Source organism: Eumetopias jubatus, unplaced genomic scaffold (genome assembly GCF_037043125.1).
Source record: "Eumetopias jubatus isolate StellerSeaLion01/CBP00866 unplaced genomic scaffold, mEumJub1_p1.0 scaffold_9, whole genome shotgun sequence".
Classification (NCBI taxonomy): Eukaryota; Metazoa; Chordata; class Mammalia; order Carnivora; family Otariidae; genus Eumetopias; species Eumetopias jubatus.
In genome coordinates, this window is record NW_028274815.1 from 19,881,478 (window position 1) to 19,893,852 (window position 12,375).

General features: G+C 40.1%; 1 protein-coding gene across 6 annotated transcripts in view; it reads right to left on the minus strand.

The window, feature by feature from the left end:
* Nucleotides 1–12,375, minus strand: part of ITSN2 (intersectin 2) — a 139,894-nt gene that overhangs the window by 80,316 nt on the left and 47,203 nt on the right. For all 6 annotated transcript variants that reach the window (XM_088026335.1, XM_088026332.1, XM_088026331.1 and 3 more), the window contains 7 exons: nucleotides 10,077–10,140; nucleotides 9,398–9,535; nucleotides 8,860–8,945; nucleotides 7,893–8,155; nucleotides 6,895–7,044; nucleotides 3,921–4,061; nucleotides 2,827–2,914 (listed from right to left, as the gene is read on the minus strand). In XM_088026335.1, coding sequence (XP_087882461.1) covers nucleotides 2,827–2,914; nucleotides 3,921–4,061; nucleotides 6,895–7,044; nucleotides 7,893–8,155; nucleotides 8,860–8,945; nucleotides 9,398–9,535; nucleotides 10,077–10,140 — 930 coding nt within the window. The remainder of the gene's footprint in view (nucleotides 1–2,826; nucleotides 2,915–3,920; nucleotides 4,062–6,894; nucleotides 7,045–7,892; nucleotides 8,156–8,859; nucleotides 8,946–9,397; nucleotides 9,536–10,076; nucleotides 10,141–12,375) is intronic.

The window sequence follows — 12,375 nt, forward strand, 5'->3', positions numbered from 1 at the left end:
CACCTCCCTTTCAGAGAGCCAACTGTCCCCCAGATCACTTATTGAAGTGACAGTGATTCCAACTGTCCCCCAGATCACTTATTGAAGTGACAGTGATTACTGAAAGCCCATCCTTTCCCCACTGGTGTTAAATGCCAACTTTATCATATGCTAAATTGTCATATATATACAGGCCTGTTTCTAGACCCTCTATTCAATTCCATTGTTCTATGTTGTCTTTCTGATCAATAATATACTACTTTAGGGACTAGAGCTTTCCTAACTTTTTTTAAAAATTTAAATTCTATTAATTAACATATAATGTATTATTGGTTTCAGGGGTCCTAACATGTTTTGATGCCTGGCAGAGCTAGTGTCTTCCCCCAACCAATGTTATTCTTTTTCAAGTCTTGCCTAATCTTGCACGTTTTCTCTTCTGGGTGAATCTGTGAATTATCTTGCCAGCTTTCATTTAAAGAAACCTGAATGGAACTGAATGTATGGGACGAAGTAGTAGAGAATGACATCTTTACAGCACTGAGCTAGATCATTCAGGAACATAACATATATCTACTTATCCAGGAATCTTTAATATCTATCAGTAAAATTTTATAGCTACACATTTCTTTATAATAATGAGAATGCTAAGGTAAATGAGACCTCTGTTCATGATATTTTCTAATTAAGTACTTTTGATATATAGTAAAAGTTACTGATTTTTACATGCTCACTTTTTATCCAGACATCTTGCTAAATTTTCTCATAATTCTCTAGTGGTTTTCCAGTATTTCAACAAATATTTTCTCAAGAAATTACACATCTGCTATGTGCAAGGCACTGTACTATGTTCAATAGCAGGGGAAAAAGGACAAGGCATGGGTCCTAGCCTCCAGTAGTTCAGAGTCTAGTTCAGTTGGGAGACAAGCAATGTGGAAAAAATCCATTAATTTACATCAAAATGAGCATCACGAATAATGGGTGTTTCAATACTGAATTTGAATAGATCATATCTATGAACACCATGTTAGGTAACTGAAAATTAACAGAGGCAATGTGGTGGCACGGTGGGCTTTGGACTCATGAGAATTTGAGAATGACTACTGCACCACCCTGGGCAACTACTTAATCTCTCTGAGCCTCAGTTTTGCTGAGCTGCACAATGGGAATAACAATACCTACCTTCACCGGGCTGTTGTAAAGATTAAAGGACACAGTGCATGAAAACTACCTAGCATGGTGCTTGGGACATGGTTGGTAATCTTCAGTGGCAACAGAGATGCAGAGAGGAATCTAAGGGATACAGGGTACTTTGCAAACTGCAAACAAAAGCTTCCTATTTTGAACCAATAACTGTAATAACGGGTGACTTGGATCACATTCTATAAGAAAGACTAGCTCTACCAGGTCCCCAATATTCTACATTCCATTCACAATCCAAACACTAAAACAACAATGAGAGTGATGCTATGCTTTCTGTGACTGCACAGGTCAGGATGGCTGGCTCATCCTGCCTCTGGAACACCTGGGGAGGGATGAGGTGGGGGTTGATACACTTTGAACAGCCAAGAAAACAATTCTGTGCAAGGAAGATGGTCTGAGAAGAGACATGGACAGACCGTTTCAGTGGAAGGTTAGGGACACAGCAGGAACAGTTCACAAAAGTAGAATTCTTTATTCCTGGTGTTTCTTCCACATACAGGGCCCTTCACTAGGACACCATTCCCAGCTTCTTTCCACCCCTTCAGTAATTGGTGAGCTCAGGATAAGGACTTGGGCATACACAGCCTAGACCCTTCCAATCCCTTGTGTTCTTGAGACTGAACTGCCCACAGGAAACCTGTTCTACTTTGTCATACACCTGGTTGTTACAAGAGTGGCTGTCCCACCCACAGGTAAGCCAGGCTGTCCAATATCAGCTTTACCAAAAATGAGGCAATATTTTGGTCTCTCATATGTCTTGCTCCTTTGCCTTATTTCTCTATTTGTTCAGAACTTGGGCAAAGATGAGGGATGTTGTTTACTGGACTTCCTAAAGAGCCAGAAGTATAATAAAGAGCCCTGGAATGGGAAGACTGACAGATACTCAGAGACATTTAGGATACTTCAGTTAGTTCTAACACAGTATTTGCAGATTTCCTTTTCTTTAAGTAAACCTTTCTTCTGTTATGTTGTTAATGGCATGCTATCCAACATAGAGTTTTTTTCAGTATCCTGGTTGGGACTTGGATCAAGAAAAATGTTACAGGGCGCCTGGGTGGCTCAGTCGTTAAGCGTCTGCCTTCGGCTCAGGTCATGATCCCAGAGTCCTGGGATCGAGTCCCACATCGGGCTCCCTATTCAGCAGGAAGCCTGCTTCTCCCTCTCCCACTCCCACTGCTGGTGTTCCTGCTCTCACTGTCTCTCTCTCTCTGTCAAATAAATAAATAAAATCTTAAAAAAAAAAAAAAAGAAAGAAAAATGTTACAACCCACAAATTACCTTGGACTATTTTGTTCCAAAGGTGTCAGAGGGCCAAGCAGGTAAAAGTCTTTATATGAATCAATTAGGCGATATGAAAGGTCTGGGAAGGGCATTCCATTCTGCTTAGGCCTAACACTGCTGTACACTATCACCCAGAATCTCACAGGCTTGGTCCCATGGTAAAATCTCCTGAACAGTTCTTTACCATTAGTGTAGGATTTGCCAAAATACACATAACATCTGTGATTTTTTCACATTATTCTGAAATTTTAACTACAGACAAGAAATGCTATGTATAACAGAATAATGCTATTTTAACAACAGAGTATGACTGGTACAGTCATTCGGAGAAGAATAAAACAGGTAAAACAAACATTAGAGACTTACCAGGTGTGTTACCGAGTTGCATGTTCTTAATTCTTTCATTTAATAATTGCTTCTCAGGTACCAAATAGATAAGCTTATTTTTATAATCCTTATTAAAAAAAAGTTCAAAAAAATTAAAATTCTGTCATGTTGTTTGAGAATTTTTTGAAAACTTAAATACATGATTTAATCATTCTTAAAACTTAGTATAGGAATAATACGTAGCTGTAAACTGCTTATAATTTATGAATAAATTAGGATGGAATTATGTGTGATTTAAAATACAAATATTTAAACATAAATACATTTATGAATGACTGGCTGGAGAAAAGGTAGTGAAGAAAGTCCTTATTAATGGGGTGTATCTAGAAGTCTTACAGTTTTCAGTCTACTGATGGATGTCCACAGGCACAAGGTGAGAGGTGCCTTTGCTATCTGCAATAAATGGTATTTGTAAGCAGGTCATGACACCCCAGAATAAATATCAGAGAGAAACTAAAGCCTCAGGAATAACTAGGGAAGCACGTTTAAATCAGACAGGAAATGTTATTTGGCCTCTGTCTGTACCAGCTGTGACACAGTAAGAAGACTTTGTTAATTAATTGCTAGTCTATACAGAAATAGAAATTTAGTAAGAGGACTCCAAAGATGCAGAATGCTTCCAGAGTTCTGATTCTGCAAACCACGATAACTGAGCTAGACCCTACTGCAAAGGTAAAGAAGATTACTAAGTCCCCGAGGGACACACACATTCAACACTCTCACCACAACTGTGAAAGAATAACGTTAAGTCAAAATTTCCTAATAGTAGCAGCAATAAACTTAGTTTAACGTATAGGTATATCTATACATTTATTAAAGACTTAAAAGTCGAAGTGATAAACATCCATTTACGTACAAATATTAAGCAGAGTTTAACCAGATGTCTAGTAGAGCTTTAGGGGGCATCTGAGCTTCCTGATATTTATACAAGATGGTGTATATTTACCTCCTTCTAGGTATGAAGTCCATCAGAGACCCAGAGGGGTTCATCACCCCAAAACAAAAACTATTCTAAATTAGGAAGAATTATGAACTGCTCACATTTATGGACAATTCAGCAGCAAAGGACTAACCTGAAGTTCTTGCTGGAGCTGCTTGATTTCCATAATTTCCAGGTCACACTGCTTATCTAGAACTTCCAGCTCAGTCTTTTGAGTTTGTTTTCGGAGTCGGACATCTTGAAGTCTGCCTGAGATCTGCTGATGTTTGCCATTCTATAGGAAGAGCATACAAATATATGGTAACATAAAATGCTAATGGGAAAAGCTCCTATCAGGAGAATCATATTCTTTCTCTTTTTTTAAAGATTTTATTTATTTGACAGAGAGAGAGGCAGCGAGAGAGGGAACACAAGCAGGGGGAGTGGGAGAGGGAGAAGCAGGCTTCCCGCGGAGCAAGGAGCCCGATGTGGAGCTTGGTCCCAGGACCCTGGGACCATGACCTGAGCCGAAGGCAGATGCTTAACGACTGAGCCAGCCAGGTGCCCCAGGAGAATCATATTCTTATTTAAACTTTTAAATGTCATTTATCATTTATACTCAGTCTAGATAAATATCTAAAACTAAGTGGAGGGCACCTGACTGCCTCAGTCTGTAGAGCATGTGACTCTTAATCTGCGGGTCGTGAGTTCGAGCCCCACATTAGGCATGGGGCCTACCTAAAAATAAATAAATAAAACTAAGTGGAACGTGTTCTAAGGTTGTATCTGTTAACTCCAGACAGTTATTAGCAGGAAATGTACCATTCTCAGAGCATAAGAGCCCAGATGTTTATATGAGCAAGCACAAACATAGCACACTGAATTTTTTCTGAATTCAGCAGTTAGGCATTAATATAAAATATTAAAATAGAGACAGTCTCAAAGAATAATGAGGAGAAATAAACATCTATATGTGACTTTCAGCATTACCTTCTCTAAGCTTCTATTTCTACCCTCTACATTGTCATCTAACTTCCTCTAATTAAACAGGGTCCAGGAGGGCCTTTTTGGCACAATTCTCTTCTCCTACACCAAATATTCCTTTCCCCTTCTTCTGAGAAGTAGGGGAAAAAATACCCAACACAAACCAGCAGAGATTCTTAATGGAGGCTAAGGAGAAGGGTGAGGTGTTATGGGCTGAAGTGTATCCTTCCAAAATTTATATGTTGAAGTCCTAATCCCCAGGACCTCAGAATGTGACTGTATTTGGAGATACGGTCTTTAAAGAGATCATAAGGTTAAATAAGGTGATATGGATGGGCCCTAATATAACCTGACCTATGACACGAGAAAATCTGGACACAAAACAGACACCAGAGATGCACAGGCAGAGGAGGGGCCATGTAAGGAAAGAGCAAGAAGGCAGCCATCTGCAAGCCAAGTGAGAGAGGCCTCAGAAGTAACCACACCTGCTGACATCTTGATCTTGGACTCCAGACTCCAGAACTGTGAGAAAATTAATTTCTGTTGTTTAAGCCACCCAGTCTGTGGTGTTTTGTTATGGCAGCCCTAGCCAACTGATACAGCAAGGTGAGGAGGAGAAATGAAGCTTAAAAATCACTGATAATGTTTTTACTGAAAAATATGTTTTGTATTTGAGAAACACATGCTAAAAGGAATATGCTATGTCCACCCTACTACTGTCCACCCTAGTGATAGTAAGATAGCCTTACTATCTTCAGCATGTATAGACTCTGGACCTTCCAGACTCTGCACATTAATCTGTGCTACTGCTCGGTATGCAATCCAGGTTCTTGGGGGAAAAGCGTTCAATCAATTGGTCAAATTTAAGGAAAAATATAGTCAAACAGACAGAAATCCAAGTAGCTACACAAAGAAGTTAAAGATTTTTAGGCCTGCTTTGTAGTACTATGGCATGAATACATTGTGATATGCTTTCCTGTCCATTTGAAGGCATAAAATAGTACCTATGACTACAAATGTTGTGATTTTTAAAAATTTTAATTTCAAGTCATCAACCAAATAAAATGTTAGACTCTAATTAAAGAAGATCTAAGCTTGGCTCCACAACATGGCTACACACGTATTTTTGCAAAATCCTATTATACTATCAGGTCAGGCTTATGGAATCTAGGGTAGAATAGTATGCCTTCCCTACACCCTTTCTATCTTCTCGCCTTGCATTTGCAACAAAGCCTTTTAAACAACTTGACTCTCTGACATCTGATGTGTAAAAACTGTAAGCATACTGGTCAATATTAGCTAAGAACCATTGTCCTACAGAACTGGAAGGAATCCTAAGAGACCATTTAGATCAGGAGTTTCAAATCGTTTTTTCTTTTAGCAAAATCCTTTTTTCCAAGCAAATCTAGATAAAACTCCAAGAAAAGCAAAGCAGGTAACTGTTGAGCTTGTCTGTCATGAGTCATGGGAAGTGCTGGGGAGAAGGGAGCACTGCCCTGCTGCCTTGGCATCTGCCCTCCCACTGCTGGTCACCCCTCTGCAGACAATCTTCTAGACACCAATTTCAAAATTGAAAATTACTAAAATTAAAAAAAAAAATTACCGAACTAGCACAACTCTTTATTTTACAGATGGACAAAGCAAAACACAGAGAAGGGAAATGTCTTGCCCAGGAATACGTACTTTGTCAGTTTCTGAACTGAGACCGAAACCTAATTCTCAGCATTCTGAGTCACTGTCTGGTAAACTATATTGTCCAGACTGTTAAGCATACATGAAAACATGACTATTCAATCACATGGAAACATCATGTATTCATGAGGTAGGTTTAAAAAACAATGACGGGGCGGTTCAGTCGGTTAAGTGTCTGCATTCAGCTCAGGTCATGATCCCAGGGTCCTGGGATTGAGTTCCGTGTTGTCGGGCTCCCTGCTCTGCAGGGAGTCTGCTTCTCTCTCTCTCTCCCTCTGCCCCTCCCTCCTCCCCCTCCCCCCCACTCGTGCTTGCTCTCTCTCTCTCTCCCTCTCGTGTGTGCTCTAAGTAAATAAAATCTTAAGAAAAAATTAAAAAAATAAAAAACAATGACATTTTTCAACAGGTAACTCTAGCATCATTCAGAAATTTCACTTAAACTTCAGCCATACCAATGCTTCCAACTCGAGATGAAGACTCTTCTTTTTAGAGTTTAACCTGACAATTTCTTCCTGTTCTCTATTCCTTTGATTGAGAAGCTCCTGTCGACGAATCCTCTCCCATTCCAAACGACGTTGTCTTTCCAGTTCCTGTTTTGCTGCCTGAAAATAATGAATTATATTAAATTTTTAAATTAACAATTTTGCATCATTCAAAAACTGATGGGATAACAAAGATAAAGGTGAGGCAGCATTTAGCACTTAGTGGGCTTCAGTGCCTACGTTAGGAAACTGGGCAAACCCAGTTTTATCAGTAGGCCTAACCTACAGACTTCCACAAAAGCCGTATCACCCATCAGACTTTTTGATTGCTTCATGGGACCGTCTTCTTGTTTGTACTTTTTTCTTAAACAAAAAGACAATTTCAGAAATAAAAGTGTTAAATGGAATAATCGCACCTTTATTCTGGTATCAAGGAAGAAAAACCCTCTCCTGACATTACTTCAGTGTCATTATGATTTCTGAGCTCCATCCCAAGCCCCTTAAAACAAAGCCAGTCCTTGTAGGGACACCATACAACAGCATTTATCCCAAGGACCTGTGTAAGCCCACCCTCGTGCTTCCCCTCCAGACCTTCGACTCCCCAGTCTCAGCTTTCTGCTGCTCTAATTCTGTGGCCTCTTACTCTGGATCCTAGGCTTACTTTTGTTCATGGCCTGCCTGGATGGACTTCTTCCTCTGGCTCACTAACCTCAGCTCCTCACTCAATTCAGCTTTGCAATCAGTCCTCCTTTGAATGACTTATCACCTGCAGACAGGCCTTTTCTCCCAGTTATTGGCCCTGAAAACCCTTCACAAGGGAAGGAAAGGCTCAGAGTTGGAGAGGATAAGTAAGAATGAATGATGCAGAGAAAGAGGCACAACAAAAATAGCCATTTTTAATTCAAATGGAATGAAGCCACTTATTAAATATAATCATTTTCTGAGGAAAAAAATAACTTAAAAATAACCTCTCGTCTTTCTATCTCTTTTCTCCTTTCTTCCTCCCGCTGTCTCTCCAATTCCCTCTGCTTCTCCAAGCGTTTTTCTAATTCAAGTTGTTTCTTCCATTCTTGCTCCTGTAATTCTCTCTGTTTGCGCTCCCACTCTTCCTTTTCTTTCTGAGCTTTACGTTCTGCCTCCCTCTGCTGCTGCTCCATCAGCACTTGGCGTCGCTTCTCCAGTTCCACGTTCCCTCGCTCGTAGTTGGCCTTCCGCTTGTCCTCGAAAGTAACTAAATAAAGCATATTGTAAGCACTCTCGCATGAAGAGCCCAAGAACGTGGACTCCAGTTTCAACACTCTCATGCCTCCTGATCATTTGAGTGCTGTTACTCTGTAGATACTTCCCCTAAGGATAATTTTAACTCAAATGTAAATAGTAAAGTATTTACTTTTGTCTAAGGGTATTCATTTTTGGAAAACAAATTTCTAAGTTTGAATCCATCTGAGAGAGAGAGATAATTTTACTATTACTGCCAATAAAAATACTTTCCAACTTTTTTCTCAGCATTTTCTTCAAGGACAAACAAAGCTATATGGCTATATACTTGTTTTATTTGATATAGTTCATTAACTTTTTAATACTTTAAAACATCTGCATATATACTTTTTCAACCAATATTTAAACTTTTCTTTACAGCTAAAGACTTCATCACAAAGCTTGCTCCAGTGATTTTTCCTAAAGTGGGAGAAACATTTTAACTAGGATGTCTAATACAGACTCTTGCCAAATACATACACTGTCTCTTCCTCCTAAATACACTTCTCATTTTTTTACTATCTTCATTTTATTGATGTCAAAATCCAACCCATTCGTCAAATAGTTTTCTCTTATATAAAATATTAAGAATGTAATGATTCTACATACTCATTTACATCTCAAGGTAAAATTTAAGAGAACCCACTGTAAATATTCAACTTAGACATTCAATGTTACCTGGTAACTTTTTCTGAGGTTCCTCTTCTTGAATTTTCTGATATGAAGGCAGAGTTCCATTAACAGAATCAATTTGCTTTCCTCCTCTAAGAAAAGCAGAAAACAAACAAATTTAGCATCACGCAGTCTGAGAATTTCTAGACTGTATATACAGATATACTACCAATGACTAGAGCCATTTAATATTTAGAATGCAGTATTAAAGACATTTAGAATGCAATATGGTCTAGAGCTACACTGTACAGCAGGATATGGACTGTCTAGCCAGAGAGATCTGGATTCGCATCACAGTTTAGCTGACTGCTATCCACGAGCAAGTGTGTTCTTAATCTCCTGTCAGTTTCCTTATCTATAATATGGTGGAAACACACCTATTTCCACTCCTTCCTGGTGTAACTCATTAAATACCAAAATCGAATGGCAGCGTTGATGTTTAACTTCCCACTAAACTAGAGCAGAGGCCTCAGGAGATCGCAATGTAATAATCACGTCTGCCCAGGAATCAAAACCATGCCTCTTCACCTCAAGAGGTACCCACCTGAAAGACGGAGGGACAAGCTCAGGAGGCAACGTCAGTGGCAACGGCTGGCCGGCTTTGGCCATGTCGGTGAGGTGCATCGCAAGGATGAACTCTTCAGCTTTCAGCTGTCCATCACCATCAATGTCAGCCAGGGTCCTAAAGCAAATGTGAACGTTCACAGCTTATAAACAAAGTCTACTTAAAGTATTTTCAAGAGTTTAATATTTAATTTCAAAAAAGAATAACGACAGGAAAATAGCTGGGTTAACATATTTTAGTGAAATGTAAATATATATGGAAAAGTGAGCTTATTTTTACCCTTCATTGTCCTATCGCACAAGAGAGGGGAGAAACTTTGAAACAGAAAGGGAAACATTCCTTCTGAAAAGGTGGCTTGTCTCATTTCATGGATAATTCACCTATCAAACACATTTAGCTCTAAATTAAAAATGAGATATTCCCTAATTCTCCATAGATGCCATTATGAAAAGGCAAACTAGTTTTACTTGCAAAATAATTACATGCTACATTGTCAAGAATAACAATTTGTACAATTTTATTGGCTTTCAAGGTTGCATTAGCCTTCAAATGGCTGCTTTTATGGAACATCTTTGAGTCACAAAACTTTTACAGAAACAGTATTTTTCTTACGATAGAGGATGTATAGTTAAAAATCATAATTAATGGACAAACTCACCAAATAGTAGCTAGCTGAGTTTGAGAAAGATTTGACTGAAGAAGGGCATTTCTAGCTTGAAAACCTGATTGGGTGGGGAAAACCAGAAAAAAGAAAGAAAATTCCTTAGCTTCTTTAAAGTCATGCAAACCTAAATAACTGTATTCTATAAAATAATACTGCTGCTATCCTGGGAACTTTTAACATCAAAAAGGTTTTACCACGTGCCAGGTGCTGAGCATTCAGTAGTAATCAAAACACAGCTCTTGCCCCAAGGAATTTAAAATCAAGAATTAGTAACTCGGGGCGTCTGAGTGGCTCAGTTGGTTAAGCGGCTGCCTTTGGCTCAGGTCATGGTCCCAACGTCCTGGGATCGAGCCCTGCATCGGGCTCCCTGCTCTGCAGGAAGCCTGCTTCTTCCTCTCCCACTCCCCCTGCTTGTGTTCCCTCTCTCACTGTGTCTCTCTCTAATAAATAAATAAAATCTTTAAAAAAAAAAAAAAAGAATTAGTAACTCAAGTGTTCCCCCATGTCGTTTCAGAAAATAACAGTCCACACCACTGACCAACACGAAGGACCAAGCACTGGCACAGAAAGTACTAGAGGCTGAGCTCTTGGGCCTCCTCGTGCTCCCTGCCCACCTCTAAGTACTGCTTTCTTAGCATCTTCAGACTTTCTCGTCTCTCTCTTTCCTCTGTCTCTACTCTCCCTCTTCCAAACGACCTGTAAATGCTGGCATTCCCCAAGGCTCTGTCCTGGGCACTCTGTTCTCTTTGTGTGTTCAATTCATTTCTGTGACTTTAAATAGCACCTAGATAACTTGCAAATGTAAGCCTCAGCCCAAACCTCTGCTCTAGGTTTAGACTTCTATATCTAACTGAAAAACCTGCTGAAGTATTTCACAGGCATCTCAAACCAAATACGTACAAAATGACTCTCTCAATCCCCATTCACAGCCCGCTTCCTAACCTTCACCCAAACCATTTACCTTTAGCCTTCCCCTTGCTCTGGGTGGCATCACTGCCCCTCCAGGGGCTCAAGCCAGAGAGCAGAAAGTCACCCTTGATCCTTCCCTCATGTATATGATATATGCAACATGACTGCATGTGTGGGTCCTTCTCACTCTAAAAGTCTCAATTTAATGCCACCTTCTCAGAAATGCCTTCTCTGTCCACCCTATGATCCAATATACTTCCTGCTTGTTTCCTTCATAGCTCGTATCACAATCTGTAATATAACATTTATCTTCTTGTTTACCTGTTTATTGTCTGTTTCCACTATCATACTAGGTCCTACGGACAAAAACCTTGACTGCCTTATTCACTAATATATTATACCCAGTGCCAGGTACATAAATGCTTAATAAATATTTGCTAAAGTGATGAATAAAGTTGTAATCCGAAGTTCTCTAAGGTGCAGTGGGGACTTACGGGCTAGGGTTTGAGAGTAATAACAGCATTCACTGGATGCTTACGATCTGTAATAAACTGTTCCAACTTCTTTTCTCTCCCTCACTGATCAAAAATATGCTTCTGTAATAGCTTCCTGACCTGTATTTTCATGTCAGGATAATGGTCACACAGAAATCCCAGGAATCCGGGGCGCCTGGGTGGCTCAGTTGGTTAAGCGACTGCCTTCGGCTCAGGTCATGATCCTGGAGTCCCGGGATCGAGTCCCACATCGGGCTCCCTGCTCAGCAGGGAGTCTGCTTCTCCCTCTGACCCTCCCCCCTCTCATATGCTCTCTCTCTCTCAAATAAATAAATAAAATCTTTAAAAAAAAAAAAAAAAAGAAAGAAATCCCAGGAATCCATTCAGAACAGAAAGCTCCTGTTTCATTCACAGGAGCATTCACCCCTGGTGGGCAAGTGTGTGGCTTTCGGACCATGGATAAAATGACACGGCTTCTCTAGGGATGGTCTCCTCGTCAGTAAAGCTGGTGTCACACCTCCCACTCCCAGGTGACGACTAAGCCATGAGTATTGGAAGAGTCAGGCCCTACTCAGGTTCGGTCTGAGTCGAGAACCACTCAAACAACTCTGCACAAAAAAGTGTACGTACCCTGGAAATAGTTCATACCATCTCCCAAATAATTAGTCCTCAGTAGATTTCACGTAAGTGAGATTTGAGGAGGTCTTTATGTTAAAAGAAGGGCTCTTCCAATAAGGGGGAAATGGAAGGTTATTTTAAACCCGAAAAAAAGGTCTAGTAACTGGGGCGCCTGGGTGGCTCAGTCATTAAGCGTCTGCCTTCGGCTCAGGTCGTGGTCCCAGGGTCCTGGAATCGAGCCCTGCATTGGGCTCCCTGCTCGGCGGGAAGCC